Source organism: Harpia harpyja, chromosome 7, assembly GCF_026419915.1.
Source record: "Harpia harpyja isolate bHarHar1 chromosome 7, bHarHar1 primary haplotype, whole genome shotgun sequence".
Lineage (NCBI taxonomy): Eukaryota > Metazoa > Chordata > Aves > Accipitriformes > Accipitridae > Harpia > Harpia harpyja.
In genome coordinates, this window is record NC_068946.1 from 3,761,406 (window position 1) to 3,781,339 (window position 19,934).

Here is a 19,934-nt window from a genome sequence, read left to right on the forward strand (position 1 = left end):
TTATGTCCCCATGCTACCAATAGACATTCCCTACCCACTTGCATACCATGCTGCCAAGGCATCTCCCTCCAGGCTTGCAACACCCCTTGCTCTTCTGGGTCTGCACACGTATAAACTGAAGCACACACCCCTGCTAACAGATCCCTGTCCTGTATTGCCACATCCCTCATGTTCCAAATCTGACCACAAGACAAGACATTGCCACTTGATCCTCGGTCCTGCACTCCTCTGTCCCAAAATTGGCTCCTCCTGGAAATTGCATTACGTGATGCAGAATTCTGCAGTGATTTCTTTTTGTGCATTGGAACCAGTATAAATATACTTTCATCAATTTCCTTTTAGCTAACCTTTAGCCTTCCCATTTAGCCCCAGTGGTAACAAGTCTAGGAGTTCTGAGAGGGGCTTTCTTTTGAGAGCAAAGTGTATGTGTATGCACACATACAGATGTGTGCATACCTAAGGCATTGTAATCTTTCAGGAATGACTGCATGGCATCCACTTGAATTTTGCATTCTCGGGGCATGCCCAGATGTTCTACTTAGAAGTCTAATTCCTTTTCTCTCTTTCTCGTCCTTAGTCCTTTTTTTTCTTCATGGTATCCTTTCTCAACAGGGTCACTCGGACTACAGTATTGCATAAAATCCCTCTTGCCAGTCAGCAAAGAAGCTGTATTTCCCAGTGCAGAAGACCCAGAGAAAAGGCTGAATCACCCACTGCAATGGAGCCCACATGTTCCTATTCATTGTAACTTGGCTGGTGTATTACAGCACAATTCATTTGGGTTTGGTCTACCTCTCTGTAGATTCTCCTTGTGAATGAAAAAAAAAAAAAAAAATCAAGCAAATCAAGCAAAAGTGAGACTTTCAAAAGTATCTTAGTGCTTGGCTTCCAATGATGTCAGCAGCAAACTGAAGGCTATGAGGATCCCACCTACGTGCCTGGAACCAAAACTCTCTTCATGACTTGGCCCTATGCATTTAGGCTTCTGCAAGTAAGGTCTGGACATTTTGAAAAAGATTTTTCCAGACCTAGCACTTAGAAGTAACAATTAGGCAGTAACAAACCCAAATATCGGTTGAAGGCAAAACAAAGTCAAACTAAACCCCCAGTCATAGTCTGTATTCAGAGCATTTTATTATTTAAAAAAAGTTACAAAACAAAGCTCATTGATTTCTTGTTAACTCTTGTTTTCTACAGAAAGCCATAAACAAGATTATAACAGAGTAAAATGCTCCTGTGCAAACATCTTCATCAAAAATAAATGTGTTATTTTATGTACACATAAGTTACTGTCAAATATTAACATTAAAACATCTCTATTTATAAATGGACTGCAACAAAAATGCAGCAATGTTTTAATCTTCTAAATAAATCAGATGCTTCGTCTGTGGCATAAAAAAGTTATCAACCCCATTTCTTCTCTTTCCTTTCCTCTAAGGTAGTAAGTCTCATTTGAAATAATCTGGGTTAAGTCTAAAAGCATCTAAGCAGCAGTATTCTGTGCACTGTCCTCAAAATGCAACAGTAATAGGTTAAGGACAGCGAGGTGTCTTGGAAGCAAAGCTGTAATCAGAGCCACCTCTTGTTATTATTACATGCTCTGTTATCCTCAAGACAACACTGACTGATACGAGCACACACTCCTTAGCCTCCATTGGAAATCTTTCCATTAACAGGCAGGCTGACTTTTCTCTTGAGTACGTTTGTGAAATGTAGATGGGCCAGTCCGAAGCCACAGGCTGATTTCCTCACGAGGGTTTAAAATTTAAAAGCTATGAATAGGCTTTTATGAGGACTCGAGACGACTGTCCCAGAGAGTAGAAGTACAGTTCTCCCCTCCCCAGCTACTCATTAGGAACAAAAGAACATTGCATGATGCCTGAATCCAGGACACACGGATGGTTTAATAATGAACTTGTAATAGCTGGAGGAAGATTGCCAAGCTCAGCAGTGTGGCGTTTAGGTGCTCAGAGATCGTGGATCCAGAATGCTTCTGTTTGCAATCTTTCTGACAGCACCTGAGCATTAGAGGAGTTTCAAGTCTCCCACTTCTCTGTGCACACAAACACATCCTTAGCTATCTGGTTCCCCTTCCGAAGAGCTGTCCTTCGTGTATCTAAATCCATTAAGCACCACATCTGGGCAAAGCTCGGGCATTTCCACCTTGCTGGAGAGTGGGTGAAGATGCAGGTCACTGTTGTTGCCCATGGCAATAGTCACTCCAGAAGGGTGAGTATGAGCAGAATCATCACCTTTTCCAGCTTCTTCTTGCACAACTCGGTAGTTTTCTAGGGTCAAGCTCACGCTGGGGATGGTAGGAGCGTGAGCTACTTGCAATGTCTTCTTTGACCTGAACCTTTGGTAGCAGAAGAGCAGAGACAAGACTAGTGTATCTATAAGCAGCTCAAACATTTCAACTACAGACAACACTGAGGATCCAAACCAGAGACTCCATTGGCTTCCCATGCTGGACAGAAGCAGATTCTCCTGGGGAAAGAATCAAAGGATTGTGTTTATGAAACACAGCAGAGCTCTGGGAACATGAAATTATTGCATATTTCCGGCAGGTCAGTTAGCTGCTTGCCATTTGGGGAGTAATTTTGTGTGACTGTGTAAAATGCGAAATTTTCAAGTCTTTTCCTTAAGAAGAATAATCCCATCCCATCTTGGGGGCTGTAAATAATCCTCCCTCCAACCATACACAGCACACCATAAGTAATGAGGGGTAACAATGTTTTGAGCTGATGTAGTGCAACTTACTGAGAGTAAAGGAGACTCGTTCACAGACTGGTAGTTCAGTTGCTGGTAGAAGATAGTCACCTTGGCAATATCCCTCCTGTATTGGAGAAAGGGAGCGGTTAGCAATGGTGGGATGTCCGCATGTCATTCACCTGGTGGAAGGTACTGCTGGCATTCTGGTCTCGATTTTACACGCTGATTGCTAGGCAGTAGGTTTCACCACTCACTCAAGCTTTTTTCCTGAGGGTGTTTAACGTGAGCTTGGAAAAGTTACAGAAGTGACTGTCTTACAGTGTTGTGAGGAAAGCTGGGAAATTTATTGGATTACCCTGTACGTTTTTCTCTTGTCCTCCCTTTCCAGACTAACATCTACAAATTCTGCAAGGATGAAGAGTTAATCCATAGTTTTAGCAGGGGTACCTTCTTGCAGTGACTAACCTGTTGCTGGTAGAATTATATCCATTCTGATGCCTTAGAGCTTGGCGGATCCAGTCCTGCAGCAGAGTATATGTATGTTACTTGCAATCCTGTCTTCTGAGTTTTTATTTAATATTTTGTAAATGCAGATTTTGTAAGCAATAAAATGGCTATTGTGAATAATAAAAAAGGATGTAATTGATTGGTTTATATCATATAGTGATAGCTATCAAGTAGTAGCCATATTTGCCAGAATAGCAAGGAAATGCACACTGATATTTTAGGTGTGTATAGTATTCTGGTTCTTAAATTCTGCCTTTAATGGCAACCCCACCAAATAGTTTCCTCTTTTAAAATGTATTGGTTGTATTTACATCTCCATTATCACCTATTTCACGTGAATTAATTACCTGGTCACACCGCATGAATGCCCATTTAACATTAGAACACGAGAAACGGCAAGAGGTCATCTATTGACTCAGAGAGTTTCCACTGCAGCCCTGCAGCACCTCACAAACAGTAATAAGTGAGTTGTTACACCACAACACCCACTGGAAGCAGAAAGTCATTAACACCATTGTGTAGGTGGGAACTAAGGCAGTGAGGTGAACTGCTTCAGGTCACGAGGAAGTTCGGATTAGAACTGGAATTGAATGTACCTCTCTAGCATCTTATTCCAGCACCTTAACTACAGGGTCATTCCCTTGGGCCCAGGTTTGGGACCAGTTTGTTTTATTCGCCATGTCCATTGCTGCTGCCTAAGTCATTATTTTCACCCTTCACTTTGATGTTCCAACAGCCACAGTAAATACAGTATCCCCTCTAAAGATAGCAGTTTTCTATGGACTACCTGAGACTTCGCTGATGGCCATTTAGCTGTCCCAGCAGACACCTTGTACAGTGATTCCCTGATAAGATAAAAATGGAGATTATGATCACTATGACTCTTGGCATTTAAAAGTGAATACGTGAAGGAGTTTAACAATGCTAACTACTTGTGCAAAGCAGAAGTTCTGGGGGTGGCTCTTGAGAACCTTGGAAAAAGCTTTGTAAATCAGCTTAGAAAATAAAACCAGAGGTTGCCTGAAAACCGTTCAGGTCAGGAGGAAAACTAGAACTGTTTCAAAATCCTGACAACTTTTCTTGGATGCATTCAAAACCAAAATATTTGATATTTTGCTTTAAAATTATGTCTTTCCGTTTTGAAATTGACCTAGAATAAAAAAGGTAAACCAAGAAAAGTAATATAGATTGAAAAATGACACAAACAGTTTGGTTTGGGCTTAATAAAACATTTCAGCGTGATTAAAACAATTTCCCCTCTCTGCTGTCAGGCGCACACAAAGTTCGTATTTAATTTGTCTAATGCTGTCGTCTTTTTCCTTTCTCAGCATTGGGGTTCAAACATCAAATTGAAATCTCTGGTTCAGAAAATGCCAAAATTCAGTCAGCCAGTTGGTCCATACATTTTCCCCTAAGTTGCCTACATTTCCACTGGTGTAATTTTCCTCTGCAAGCTGGCATTTATTGTGGTCCAGTTTGTGACCTACCGGCAAGGCTTGGGGCACTGGTCAAAACAATTCAGGTGATGATTTCTGAGCCTGTTGTACAGCTGGTAAAAGCAGTGACCTGGTGAAAGAAATGGGAGGAACACATTCAGACACTTACTCAGGAAATAGAAGGCTACCAAACGGAAAGCTACCAAAACCTCTGCCCTCACTTGGCCTTCCGAGCATACAGCACTCTCTCAGAGACCTGGTTTTGCCTCGCTCTCACTTTGGAATGGTCGCAGATGGCCGAGCTAATCACCTGTGTGCATGCAGGTGCCTTCCCCTCTAAGGCTGTGTTGAGGATAAGCCAACCAGAAAACCAAACGAAGTTATTCAAAGCTTTGTCTTACACCAGCACAGCCACCAATATTGGTAACACGAAAGAGCTTGACCCTATATTATTGTCCTTAATGAAGGATGCTTGATAGCATCAAGATTTTTAATGCACTAACTCGATACCCAGGCAAATACACAGAAAGGTGTCTGCCATCTGGCTGGATTCAGTGAGGTGAGGAAATAGTCTAAGCAGAAAATAGGCACAAAGTAGAAGGGCCGTAATCTAAGGAGTCATGTAAGCAGTGACTATTGTAGGAAGGTGTTCCCTTCCGACAAGGACAGGACAGCAGTCTTTTGCTCTTACCCCATGCAGGCTGCTTATTGTAGTCACAGTATTCAGCACCAGGAGGCAGTGGGTAGTAGTAATAACCGCAGCCACATTTTCGAACCATTATGTGCTGAAAGCAGGAATGCAAACAAGCCTGGAAAATAAAGAAGACATAAAAGATCGGACGAGCCAGAAATTCTCAAGTGCCCGCATCTTCAGTCTGTAGCATAGAGCTGCTAGGAGACAACGTAGAGATTTTGTTACTGCAAAAAGACACCAGCCATTACCAGAGTATGATGATGCAAAAGGTTTTCACTTTTCGTTTCTTGTCTTTACCTCTGAAAACAGTATTGAACTCAGTGAGATGCTAGAATTTTCCCCAGCTCCCTTTTTCATTATACCCAGCAACATCTCAGTTAAGCAGCCCAAACACCTAGAGCCAGGAGCAACTACTTACACAAATAAAGACCTGATGGTCCAAGAAAATCCTGACAGAACCGTCCAGCTGCCTTGACTGGCTCACTGTCTGATCTCTCTTGTGTTACAAGGAGGGAGGAGCCCCAGTGTCTGGGACTAAGTATCCCGCTCTCAGTAAAACACATCCCAAGTTACAACACCCTGTTTGTGAGCTGCTTTTCAGAGGGGCAAGAATCTCTCTTATCTCCAGCAATGAACCTGCTGATTTGTAAAAGCTCTCTGGAGAGTAAGGTATGACTTGTTTGCTAGTCATCCACTCTGAATAAACTGGGGCCTCAGCCAGCCACTCTGACAATACCTGCAGGGTGTAGGAGTTGTTGTACAGGAGTTTAACATTCACATCATTGCCATTAGTTGTGCATTTCCCATAATTGCCACCCAGGCGGTTCACCTCATCCTGTGGACACAGAAAAGAGGCTTGAGTGATTAGGAGCTTTAATTGGACCTAGCCACCACCAGCTAAACTTAACTGGATGGAGCATCATATAAAGGACAGGAAGTGTAGTAATATACGTGAACAGCTGAGCTATACCTTGCTAATAAAACATGTACAGTAACAGGGCAAAGGTAGGAGAGTGCACGTGGTCAGTCACTAGGGTTCAGCTGACAAGCAGTAGCTCATCATGTCAAAATAACTAAATCACTTCTGAATGTTTGTTCTCATCCTAATACACACATGTAGGCCCCTGTCTAGAGCTGGAACGAGCTGTAAGAGGTGTAAGAGCCTCAGTGCAAAACAAATCAGGCCCCAATGTATTGAGGACCAAAAGGCCACTTGCACATTTGGAATAATTTTGTTTTACCCATGGGAAACTGAGCACAGTGAAGAGAGAAGAGGGGCTTGCATAAATATACATGCACAGTCAAGAAGTGAACACGAGAGTCTCACAAGTCCGTTGTATGAGTCAGTCACAGCGTTCAGCTCCTCACAACTTTCTGCAATCAGAAGGAAACAAAACAATGCTCTTGAGCAAGTGGCTAACCTGCTGAATGCCTATGGTAGTTGCAATGCCTGGTCTGATGTCAAAGCCTTCATGCTCAAGGAATGGTGTCTGATTGTGGTTGTGTATCATCACTTTCACACCCGCGACTGTAGACAAGAGTGGGATGTGATCCTTCTGCTCTGCTCTCAGGATAAGGGAAAGTCCTGTAAACCAAAGAAAAGGGAATCATATAATGGCTTATTCTGGGCCAAAATAGGAACACCACTATGTCTTGAATTCTCAGCACTGATCAAACTGCTGTCTTAGCTCACGGAAGAGCCATTCTTTTTCGTTAGAGACCTGGTGAGTGGTCAGGTAGTAATTGCACCAGCCTATTCCAAAACAGTAATAATATTCTGCTTGAAAACTAAAATAATATTCTGCTTGCTACAAGTTAAGAAATGGTTGATATGGCTATCATATACATGTGGCTAGTGAAGCAAGCAAATATAGTAAATAATTTGTGCCACTAGACTAGAAGAGAGGGCTATATGTCAGTAAGACATGTATAGAAGATACATTTAATCCATAGCCAAATTATATTAACTTTAGCTCTTCTTCCCACCCTTTGCCAAATAACATACCGTAAGGAATTCCTGGTTTTGTAGCTGTCCAAAAAGAGTCTGTTCCCTTGCTGTTAAAAGTATAGCAGCTTCCAAAGACTGGGTGGTGAAAGTGAACATAGTCACTGAAATCAAGAGAAATTTTGATGGGTTTTAATTATGAGTGTAGCAATACCTTTACTTCTACATAGGATGTGTTTTGTGTTTGTGTGTATGTACAGGAGTGCCCATGGGAAAGAGTTGTTAACTCACTGGAGACAAGGAAAAAAAGCAGGTGCGCAAGGATTCACCTCTCACCCAAGGTTACAGCTAGAGTGGCAAACACAGAAGTCAAATTCAGAGTTCTGACTTGCTTTTCCTTCCACCAAGCAGACTAAATTTTTCCCTGCTTGTTCCAACAACCAGGCAGGTTGAAGTTCGGTGCTCTAATCAGTAGGAGAAACACCACTTCTGTGCTCTAATCAATAAGAGAAATAGATTCTCTCTTTCCTTGTTTTCTTAAAAATTGTACCACTTATTATGATCATGCTGAACTTCCCTGGCCAAGTCAGCCTCCACATTCTCCCAGTTTATAGGAGTTCTTAAGAAGAGTTGGGTGAACAGACGTACAAAAGTGACAATGCTCACCATCAAGTGCACTGATGAAGATACATTACATGACAGCATCAGAAACGCTAAGTGCAGAAGAATGTAAGAATCAATTGCCTCCAGGAAAGATAAAACAGTACCTTATCTCATAAAATGATCTACAACAAACTTTGCAGACCCCTCTCCCCTTTGCTGAAAGTGCTCAGAAAAACACTTAAATTTGCCTTCTGCTTATTCTGTGTCATAGATGAGTGCGTTGCTGTTAACTTTGTTCAAGTCATCAGCTGAAAACAAGAAGACCAGCAAATGGCTCATGTGTCTGAGGCACAGCATTGTCTTGGATGGTGTATGTCAGTTGTATTTGGAAGAGCTTCCAACAGTGGAGACCATAGGCATGCAGGAAAAAGAAGGTATACCTTTGCCTTTGGTATGTGCAGCAAGCTCACTTCTTTGCCTCTAGGGACAAAAGGATGCAAAAAGACCATCTGACCCTTTTGCTGTTAACTGAGTTCTCCTGGCAAAATAGTTGAGAACAATCCTTGTGCTCAGGGGCCAAGTGCTACAGTAGAGTCATGAGAACCTTCTTCCACTTCTCTCCCCCCTTTTCATTGTTACAGCAAAAAGAGATCCCACTTTTACATATTGAATACCTGAGGATTCCTGCTCCTTTCCTCTCATGCAGATAGACATTCATCATATACCGTTCAATACAGGCAATGCATCTTTACACCAGCAAAGGTTTAATTCCTGCTGAATTTCTCTTAGGCTTCTTTGACACCCTAAGACACTAATTCACAGTCACAGAGGTAAGTCATGGCAGAACGCTAATCTCTAGGTTCCTAGCCCCATGCTCTGATCATGAAAGGCTGTTCTTTCAGTCAGATCTCCAACAAGGGCTAAGCCTGGCAGTATGCCATGAGATGCAGTGCCTGCACTGCCTGAAATTGTAGGCTCAGTTTCAGTCTCCCGAGTCCCTGAGTTCTGCTGAAATCACAATTAGTGCCTCAAGAAGTAACACACCTGGGTCTGCAGGGCTCCCCATCGTACTGACAGGAGTAGACCATATCTTCTATTTGCTCCTCATGGTCAGAAATGTTGATTATAACTGGTAGCTGGGACATGATATTCATGTAGTGAAACCTGTACCATTCAAGAATTGCATCCATCCCAGATGAATAGGTCTTGTAGAAGCAATTCCCACCTGTGGCATTGCACTGGAAGAAGAGAGGGAGCCATTCAGCACAGCCAGAACATGACAGCCTTAGGGTAACAGAGATCAAGGAGTAAAGGCAATACTGGATACAGGGACAAGGGCAACCTCTATTTTTTCAGAAAGTGAAGTCTCTGATCATTTTAATTATCACAGAATCACAGAATGGCTGAGGTTGGAAGGGACCTCTGGAGGTCACCTTGTTATGTGCTAAGCACCTTCTCTCCCTGAAGCTGAATAAGTTGTGCTTTTTCGTCTCAGGGGAATGAGTGCAGGGGAAAAGAGGCAGAAGAGGGAAGACAAGCAAACTCAGGTACCTTGGGAGAAGGAAGGACAGGGCTGGTGGGAATTCTCTACAGCCCATGAATCATGAGCCAAGTCCTGAGACGCTTTCTTTGTTCTTACTCAGGACATAGACAGCTAAACACCCACAGATTCTGGTGAAAGTGTGCCTCGTGAAGGGCTTCAGGATAGGGCAGAACAATAATAATCAGGCAAAAACTGCTGGCCTTTCAAGCCACATCAATCTTTCTCTCATAGCTTCTGCTCCTAGATCTACGCTAACCCTGTTTTTGATATGAAGAACCTGAAGCATTTGCCGCCTTCTCCAAAGTCACAGACACACATTTATTGTATTAATCCTCTTGATTTGTTATTGCCATCTTTTGTTTTATCTGCAACATTTCTAGTGCCCCCGGTACCACAGCATTTAGACGCTGAGGGAATCCTTGCATGTCGTTTCTGTTATTTCTAGGCTGCTAAGTCTAGATGTTCTGTGTAATTTTAGGAAGGGGGTACAATGATTCCCATAGCCTGCTGCTACCATTCTCTACTGAATTTGTCACTGCCAGAAGGACTTTACAAGCGGGTGGGCTGTGCAAGATCATTGATGTTGCTATTTTTTCACTTCACAAGAATCCTAGCGATCAGCACAAATGGTTAGAGGCCGGGATGGACTCTCCTGAAGCATCCTCCAAGTTGTCCTTACACAGCACTGACACGATCTATTTTTTTCACTCGGTTTTTTTTTGGCATGTACCTCGTGAGCGAGACCTTCGTCAGGGCCCTGAGAGCACTGCTGAGCCTTAACGGCCCTGAAGCAGCCTCAGCTGTGTCCTCCACCCACACCTTCCACCCGTGGGCCCAGGCGCTCATTTAAGCTCAGCCCAGCTCCTTCAGCCCCATTTCGGGCTGCGGTGTGGGGCTGCTGCCTTCCAGCTAGGCTTCTGCTGGGCTCCTGCCTCGCTGTGGACCCTGTCGATCCGGTGGGCTAACTTCACCGCCTGGACTTCAACCTGCCTCATCATCGTCATCTTGCCTGATGAGCTGGACCCTTGGTTGGACCCGGCCGCCGTCTGTGTGTGAGGTTTTCCTGCTGGTTTGCTGAGGTTAGAGGGTCCCCCTCTCCCTCAGGGAGCAGCCGGTCCTCATCCTCATGCCTGAAGCCAGGTTAAAGCCTCAAAGAGGACACGCACTTACCAGCCTGAAGCCCACGCTGGAAAGCTTCTTCCCTGACCTGTTATTGTGGTCAGACATCCTCATGAGTGAGAAGTTTTGGCTCAGCTTGAAGCTAGATCTGCTGAGGTTGCCAGTGCTTGACAAGTCTTTTATGCGGATGTTTATCTCGTTCATGTGGAATAAGCTGGCGGATGTGTTGACGCCGTACAAAAAAGCGATTGATTCCTCTGCCATGTGGTCCAGTTGAACCAAATGTTCACTAACCAGTTCAAATCTGCAAGGAACAAAAATATTAGCTATTTGTGAATATCCACATTTCTATTAGACAAAAGCGCTTTAATTTATGTACCCTCGCAGTATCTATGGAAAGGCTGCTCTCCCGGTCTCTGCAGACCTTGATGTCTGTGTTGAGAAAAGCCAACAATTATGGTGCCTATGCTTAGCATACCTAACTTCAGTAAATTCATTTATTAGGAGCTCCAGTAGCTGAATTTCCAGTTGTCGTATCTTCCACTGAAAACCTCAGAACCTGTAGCTGTGCAGCATCAGCTGAACAAACTGGACTTCCTGTCAGTCAATTAGATAATTATTCTGAGGAGATTACGCAATTCCTTTACTATGTAATTTGAAATGTCTCTATAACTTGCCACTACTGTGTGAGCCTTGTTTGACAAGCAGAGCCACAGACTTTCACAGAAGTTCTATCGTTTCCTTAAAGCCATCGTGCCGTACGAAAACCCAAGCAGAACCAGCTCTAGCATGCGTCGTTCCAGAGATTAGTAGTTTAGTTAGGAATGAATACACGCAGTAGCCATGTTTTTCAGGGAAAGACTGTTTTTATTGGAGCACAAAATCAGTTAGCAGCTTGAACCAAGTCACAAGGTAGAGTTTCCTCTATCCTGACTCAGTGCACGAAACAAACTGCTACATGCCTGTTGCACAATTCCTAACAAGATCTTATCTTAAAACCAGTTTGGAAATAACAATAGTCCCTTTCCACCTCTGTGAGGCAGAGGGACCTCCCTCTACCTTCAGCTTCCTCAGTCATAAGGTTGCTGACCCTTCCTGAACCTTTGTGACTCTAAAGACATGACTACAGCCAAGGTGACAGCACAGGTTACCTGTATGGGTCCAGATTGCAGATGGTAATTGCTGGAAACATCTTGGGCTCTGAATGCATTGACATGGTCAGGACAACAGGGTAGGCCCAGTACTGGCTGAACATAAGTGCAAATTGCCAGTATAACATGCCGAAGCTGGCAAGTAAAAGCAGGGTCCAAAAAGCTGTTTTCATCCTATTGCTGTCTGAGCATACAAGGCGGATGGTGCCATGGATTGTTGTGTTCTTACAGAAGAACTCAAACATATCCTTGAAGGAATCATAAAACTCAATCAAGCCTTCTTTCTTCTCTTCTCTTGCCGCTTCCTGCTCCATCCTCTAATTCTGTTTCTGTTCAATAAAAAAGAAAAAAAAAAAAATCTTATTAGCTTGTTAGAAAGACCACAGCCAATCTGTGGACTCTTTCAAACAGGGCGCCAATGAATTTGTTATTGGCAAAAGCTGAAAATAACTGTGAACTGAGACTCATCTGTCTTTCCAGAGTGTGGACACCAGGAAGTAACAGAGAGGTCAAATGTTCTGCATGCTGCTGCTGAAGTAACTCGAGGCATTCTAGCACAGTTACACTATGACTTCTGTGTTAGTGTGGATATGCAAAGGTAAAGTGACTAATACACAAGCTGCTGAGAAGTCTGCGGCCAAAGGGGTGTGTAGTTTTCTTCCTTCTAGGAACACTAAGACCAACGTTTAATTCTGAAACATGGTGTCACTGTGCATTAATACAGATCTGTAGCTAATACAGATCCGTAACTAATTCATTATTATGAGTATATCGCTAGTGAAACATGGCCTATAGGCCTGGAACAAGACTGTCTCAGCACTAGCAATATGGCTTCATCCTTATGTCAAGGATAAATCCAAAGATAAATCCAACTTTCAAGTGCATGAAAGGGACAAATTAGGATCTGGTTTGAATTTTTGCTGTATAATCTCTCATTCTGCAGAACGGAGGTAAGCAGGATTAATTTCTTCCATCCTTTAAATAGAGCCACTTCCAAGATGAAATATGGTAGGTATTTCATAGTTCAGATGAGCAGAATTAGGTATTTAGGAAAGGAAGTGGAGAAAAACACCACCTCAGTTGAAACCACAGAGGGGATTAACCAAATCAGGGTATGGATAAAGCACTGCAGATACTACTTAAAACAAAATGCTCTTGGGTTGTTTCTGAAAACCACAGAAATACTAATTACTGCTATTAACAGAATTTTTCCCACCTATCTCTTACATAAATAGTTTCTTCCAGGAATCTAAAAATCTTCTCCTTCTCTCTATTTTACAGAAGTGAAAATGAAGCACAGAAACTGAGAATCACCCAAGAAGAGTGGCATAACTGGAAACCAAAATCCATATCTCCTTTGTCACAGTAAGTGAAACGTCTACTGTGCTACTCTAGATAATTTCAGACTTTACGCTGATGAAAGTGTAAACATTATTTATGCTCATACATTTTAGCCAGCACAGACCAAGGACATCTTCCTAGGTTTTAGTACCTGTTTGGGACATCGGACTAATGTTGACATACTTCCACTTACTGAACATGACATCAAGTCCTGTAATATGTGAGTTTCCAACATTACAGCACCCTGTGAATCACCCTACCTATTATGCTATTAAAAGAAGTTTACTGAGTACACCACTTTGGTCCAACCTTAACTCCAAATAAAAATCTTATAAATACAGTAACAGAATTTGAAGACAAGACAAGGAGCCCACAAATAAATGAAGAATTGTTGCAGGTGGGCTACGTGATAACGAAATGAAAGCTCAGGCCCTTTACTGAGTTATGGGCCTTGAAGTGTTTGGTGGTGGCTCAGTCTGAGGTGCCAGTGAGGTACCATAGCTCAGCTGATACACGGTACTGCCCTGACCTGCGATGCCTTCATCCCCAACTAGACCTCTCCATTTTAAATCAAGGCTTTATTTCAAAGGTCCCTGGAATAGGACACTTCATATGAAATGATATTTTAGAGTTACAAACTGCTAAGACAGTCTCTTCAGTGTACCTATTCATGTCAGAAAGATTTGGAATAACCCTTAAACAGTGAAGAGCACTCCAAAAGCTGTATAGCAGATTAGCTTTAACATAGCCCACAAAAGCGTATTATCTGACAAGCAAACCCAGTTTATCGCAAGTCTTTTTCCCCAAAGACCACAACACATACCATGTTTGTATGTTGTAAGATACTGTTTAACAATAATACAAAATTAACTCAAAGGCATATGCGCCTCCTTTATACTTTTATAATTAAGCATGAGAAATGATTTTTCAAATTTCTTAGATATACTTGCCACTGAACAAGTACAGGAAGTGAAATAGAAAAGTGAAATATTAAAAAAGGGGCACGAACAATTAAAAGAAAACACGTGTGATAAAAAACTGAAGGGGGAAATGAGCAATTCCACTTTTGCTACAAGGTACCACTGTTTTTCTGCAGTGCGTATATAGTTAAACTGTTACTCCCACGTAGACTACACAGAGCCATAGTACTCTGAACCACTGGTTACAAATTTTATCAGCCAGCCTTACAGCTGAAGGCTTACAGCTGAATGCTTCTTCAGTCAAAGAGGACTACCTGTGGCAAACTCCAGAAACAAAACCATGGTAGTCTTGCTACCCCCTTTTGTTACACATTTTGCAGATTCAACTTTTATGCTAGATTGTATGTTCAACCTTTATCTTATTCGGTTCTTTCTTTCTCATTTTATTGAGATAAGAATAAATGAAAATAAGCCTGCAGTGTATGTTAAGGAATATATTGAATTAGTCCTTAAATATTTATGGTATTTTAAGATAAAAATGAAAATTGTGTGAGATAAAAACAGGAAAATTTAATTTGTTACTGTTGTATTAATCAGCTTTGCTCTAATGAGAAAAAGTAGAAAAAAGGTAAGAGTTACCAAAAATGAATGCTAAACCAAATCTATCAAACACACTTTTTCTATGTATAATTTTGAATCTAAAAAAACCACCTGTAAATATTCAAACCATGGTTTTCAGAGACAATCCGCAGTTTTCATACATTCTGACTGGGCTTTTAAGGCTATGGCTAGTTAGTTCATACCCTTTGAATCTGCATTCTTAGAATAACTAGAATGAAAAAGCCTATGATAATGCAAAACACCCCCAGAGGGAATCTTTCAAAACACACGTGTACAGGCAACAGAACATCCGCTCTCCACTGGTTTCCCAAATCAGCCTACCACTAATTTATTTAACATAGCAATTGCAGTCAGGGACTTAACAAAACATGTAACAGCAACAGTCACCAGTTGCTTGTCTTGTCTGTGGTAAGTGCCTGGAGAGAGGCTGCAGGTTATAAGAAAGTCAGTGGAAGTTAAACAGCAGTGGCAAACAAGTATATGTTCATCTATTATCACAGCAACTCAATGCTCAACACATACTAAACACTTACACACGAATGTCACATAGTCAAATATTTAACCATGTGTATAGGTATCTATATCTACATATCAATCATACATACATACAGAAATACACAGTAAAGCAACTAAGACCAAATTGCAAAACACCCCACTGTACCTTGGCAGAAACTCTATCTCTGAGTGTTTAGAGTAGCCACTAAACTCAGCCTTCAGCTTTATCCTGAACAGAAGACAAGTCTTGGTCCAAAGCTGTCAGATTTTCTTTTCTAACTGAAGATATATCAGGAGCTGTCCAGCCTATATGGATCAGATTGATGACATCAAAAGGGGCAGGACTAGAAACAGATCATGAAAATTATTCAAAGCATGATCCAGGGAATAATAGGAAGTGAATGAACTGGACAAACAAGTTAACATTAGGGTTACACTTGAGTTAAAGTTGGTTTGAGTGGTGGTGGTGTGTTCGTTTCTATTTTTTTTTTTTTTCTCAATGGCTAGAACAGCTTTTTAGCCATAACTTCTACAGATACCAAGGGAAGTAACCATGGACCCTGTAAGGTAGGCTCCACTCTGAACTTTCCCATCAAGGAACTAGCTTTCTGCCTTCTTTTCATGGTTTCCGGAGGCTTGCATGATCACTAGTAATTGAAGCCATTAAGGTTTCCACAGGTGTGCTTGAGGAATTACATACCTCAGCATAATCTGAAATGATCAGCTACTCAGTCTAAGGCACACGTGGCAGTGGATTTCTTCCTGCTTCTCCAAGAATATTGCTCATCTGTAGTGGGCTATCCCATACCCACTAAGAATTTAATTCTTCAGATGTTGAGACTTGAATAGACTAAATCAACCATGATACTCAATTTAAATTGGAACACCCTGGTTTTGTAATACTGCTTAGTTAAGACTTGCAAAAGTCTGCATAAGTAATGCAGAAGTAGATTCAGAATTCTGGGACTACTAAAACACAATCACCTCAGATTGCTTGCATAATTAGTACTGACATCTGCCCAGTTGGAAAACAGCTCTGCAATGGTTTTGCAAGAAGCTTGTTATATGAAAATATTAATACTCTGGATGTGGATAATGTTTAGAGCTCCAAATTGGACCAGCAGAGCTCCTGTCTGCCTTTTAAAATTGGCTGGAACTGGATTTTCTATGACATTGGACGTTGCAAAATAGTTTCATTTGCAAAGACAATTGAAATTTCTTGTGAAATTGAATTCACAAAGAAGGGAGAAAGGACGAAGATCAGAGGAAACATACTCTTCTGATTTTGACTAATTTCAGTCCTGTTTACATTTTTAACAATTGCTTTGTGCTGGATTTTGTTTTAGAAAAACAAAACATGTAGAATGTTTATCTCAAATTTTAAAATGATTATTCTAAAAGATGCAAATCCTACTAAACAGCTGCTACTAATGTGTTTTACCCCTCTTTGTCTTTGGTATTAAAAGGAAATGTCACCAAAAATATTTGGAAAATGTTTTAAATTTTAAAAAAGACAGTATTTTGGGGTGTAAAAATTAAACTTCTGATTAAAAAAAAAATCCAATTGGCTCTTGAATGAACAGCTACAGCAGAGCCCCTTGTCACTGATTGATGAAGAAGTAGTCGAATTCTCATTAAAAAACTCAGAACACTGAAAACCTAATTCTGTCACGTCCATCTATTTGTCCCCCACCCTTCTCTCCCTCTTCATTTTATATTGTGCAATAGAAAATGGCAACAATAAATCCTTGACAATGAAATTATTGCACAATGAACATACACAAGACAAATTCTGTTGCTTCATTATGGCTGCAGGCCTCTGTGTAGAGATTCTCTGGCAACACATCAGAACAATACCTTCTGAGGCAGCCATGAATTTTTCCTGCAGGAAATGGAGAAGAACTGGATATGCAGACAACGCTGTCCCTCAAGCAAGATGCCATTTCTGTTTGCACTTGCTCGTTTGTCATCCTGTATCCCAAACTGGGAGGAGAGGGGAAGAGAACTCTCTCGCTGGTTAAAAAGTAAGTTGGCGTTTCTTTCAAAATACAGAAACAGATTATGGAGATAACGTTCACGAGAAAGTCCTTCAGGGTTGCAAAAAGGCTATTCTATAATTATTTTCAGTGGGGCAGAGAATGTTTATTAGTGCTCGTAGTACTGTAATGGAGGGCAGGAGTAAGTATATTGTATGCCCCGTGTAGCAGCAGCAAATGTCAATGGTTGAATACGCTCTTTGGACATGTTACGCTTTACACAGAAGGATGCCTCCCACACTCTAAGTTTTCAAGCCCCTTTCCCTGAATTGCAATTTGTTCCCCAGTTGAGATTAATGGAATCACATCCCATTTAGTTGATGAAAACAGTACAGGTAAACAAAATAATTTTGTCGTTTTGCTTTTAAGCTTTTACATTGCTGTCACATATTAAAGGAACTGTCCAAACTCCACTCTTGACCCTACACTAGCCTTCGCTATTGTGCATGCTCATCATAGATGATAATACCATTCTCACCTATTTGATAGACTGCTGAAACAGAAATGAAAATCAGACTGTAGAAACATGCCTTTGAATATGTGCCTGTCTTAGTATCAGCAGCAGCTCAGAGTAACAAAAGCGAGGTACAAGGAGTATCCTGCAGGCAGAGAGAAGAGACTTTAGCTGCTTCACATGGGCAAAAGAGTTACTCAGTGAATTAATGTTCCGTGTTGAATGGACTCAGGCACTTAGGGAAATCTACTACCAGGCAATAATTTCTTTTTATCCTTGCATATTTCCTTACAGCTGGTGCACGTGAAAAAAGTTTTGCTCTCTCTAGAGCAAATCTCTCTCATAACACTGACTTTGGCTATTATTAGACACTAAGCAGATGAACAGCACAGACAACGTTCAGCATGTTGAACAGTGTGCCTGTCCCTTATTACATTTGCTGTTGTTACCGGCTTGAGTGAAAGAGTCAGAGATTAAACTGGAGAAGCTTAGTGATAATCTCTAGCTAGTCCCTCTTGCTGTGACTGGCTAGTCCTCTAGAGCTCAAATATTAATATTTTGTCCAATATCTTTTTAAATGTCCAAAACAAGAGGTGCCAGTGCCTGGACTTCTTGTGAGAACACTGAATTGCAGTGAGCTGAGTCTGACCAGACAGATAAGAGTGCTTTTCCTAGACACGTAAATCACACGCTTTTTGGCTTACACAGGAACAAGAGAGGACGCTTTAGCTAGTCATTCATGAAGACTTTCCCACTGGGTTGAAAATTGCTTGCGCTGAGAGGCCTAAAGCAAATTAACAAACTGAAATGACACATCAAAATCCCCCCACTTCTAGCAGCTTTCCCTGCTGCCATACCACACTGTAGACTTCACTGTAATTTGCTGTCCACTAACCACGCAAACTGTCTTTCAGTTATTAACTTTCTCCCTTGTTGCATTTGTTTCATATTATCGCCCTCTCTCACACTTAAGTGTTTCATTACTTTCTATTATTCCTCAACTTGCCTGTGTCTTCTGGAGATTCCCCACTTTTTTCTCTATATTGTTCTTCAGTCTGTGAGCTGAGAAAAGCAGCCTTTGGCATCCACTTTCTCCAGCAGTGGAAGTGATACGGAGCAGATACTGTACCCTCCTGCCTTCAGCAGGCTTTGTAGATCTACAGTTTAATCTTGATTTTTAGCAAATCTTGCTTTACTCACGTCACTTGTTCCTGCATGAATGGCGTTTATTCTCCTGGAATGCTCCAGGTTACTCTGTCAAACCATCTTCCCACATTTTCTCTCATTACACAGGACACAGCACACCAACCCAGTTTTCCCTCTCTGAAATCAGCGTGACTTGTCTCCTCTGGTTTTGTGGAAACTCCCTCACGGTGCTTTCTTCATGGCCACTGGATGAGCCAGTCTATTCCTCCTCCCACTCAAAGGCAGACAAACTTCTGCGGGCAACTATAGAAAAAGGAAACTCCCAGTGTTTCCTCTTTGCATTTGTTGGTTGGCTGTGCTGTGTATGGACTTGAAGCGGCATGCATCGGGCTCTGCCTCCTGTATTTTTTCCCCAGTTCTTACTAGCCAGAACCACTTTGTCATCTTTTCAAAGCAGAACACAGTTGTTTCCCTGCTGTCCTACTGGAGAAAGGAGCGGTACTCAGGCATGTTATGGCAGTGCTGACAGCTTGTTCAGTCCTATGCAAGAGGCAGAACAAAGGCAGTCCCTGCTCTAGAGAGCTTCCAAACATTGCTTAATGTCTCCTTTTGATCCTGCCCCAAATGTTCCTGAACTGACTCTGATTTTCAGGTGTTTTCCTCATCTCCTGGAATCTCTGTGTTGAAGCTCTGTTCACCAAAATGTCTTCTGGGAATCCCAACATTCATTGCTTTGATTGTGCGATGCTTTGAGCCATGGCTGAGGGCATCTATAGCTTGAAACCAGAGTGAGCTATGCCTGCAGAAATAGGATAGTATTGGTGTACCTCGCCGTCCCTTTTGCACTGGTTTGCATCTAGCCAGAGCAGGTTCAAATGTTGCAAAGGCTGCCAAACCTGCTCAAGGAAGTAGGTAAACACTCTTTAACTTGTGCTGAGCTCCCTAATGCTCTGGTTTTATCACCAGCAGTGCCTGAGTTAGCAAGGCTAAAGCTAGCTGGCACATCCCTACAAAACCCAGAAATCACAGCAATGAGCACATGCATATTCTGCTAGTCATCAGCCATTTAAATATTCCTTAATTACACCCCTTGTTATGAGGAGGCCCCACGTAACCCCTGCTTTTCATTAAGCCTCCACCAGAGGCGCATAGGGTTAAAAATGCAGCCTCAGTAGCAAAACCCTGCTTGCTTCCAGTATGACCAAGCATTC

The 19,934-nt window shown here is 41.9% G+C and overlaps 1 protein-coding gene across 2 annotated transcripts; it reads right to left on the minus strand.

Moving 5' to 3' along the window:
• Positions 1–1,236: 1,236 nt before the first annotated feature.
• SCNN1D (sodium channel epithelial 1 subunit delta) lies at positions 1,237–19,264 on the minus strand. Of its 2 annotated transcripts, XM_052793408.1 has the most exons (13): positions 18,778–19,264; positions 11,711–12,039; positions 10,611–10,863; positions 8,942–9,135; positions 7,355–7,458; positions 6,771–6,934; positions 6,086–6,184; positions 5,347–5,464; positions 4,707–4,785; positions 4,007–4,064; positions 3,178–3,233; positions 2,761–2,836; positions 1,237–2,487 (listed from the first exon to the last, which is right to left on the minus strand). In XM_052793408.1, exons 2-13 carry the CDS (start codon positions 12,022–12,024, stop codon positions 2,074–2,076), a joined length of 1,929 nt encoding a protein of 642 aa, XP_052649368.1. In that variant the 5' UTR covers positions 12,025–12,039; positions 18,778–19,264; the 3' UTR covers positions 1,237–2,073. The 2 variants fall into 2 exon arrangements, with proteins under 2 accessions (XP_052649368.1, XP_052649370.1); XM_052793410.1 differs by lacking the exon at positions 18,778–19,264 and having other exon boundaries at positions 11,711–12,222.
• Positions 19,265–19,934: the final 670 nt, after the last annotated feature.

What these genes read in the sequence shown, in the direction of transcription:
- SCNN1D (XM_052793408.1), bottom strand. Translation starts at nt 12,024, where the DNA reads ATGGAGCAGGAAGCGGCAAGAGAAGAGAAGAAAGAAGGCTTGATTGAG. An exon ending in CAATAAGCAGCCTGCATGGG is followed by an intron (nt 4,786 to 5,346) that starts GTAAGAGCAAAA and finishes TTCTTTCACCAG; the next exon opens with GTCACTGCTTTTACCAGCTG. An exon ending in CAGTGCCCCAAGCCTTGCCG is followed by an intron (nt 4,065 to 4,706) that starts GTAGGTCACAAA and finishes TTATCTTATCAG; the next exon opens with GGAATCACTGTACAAGGTGT.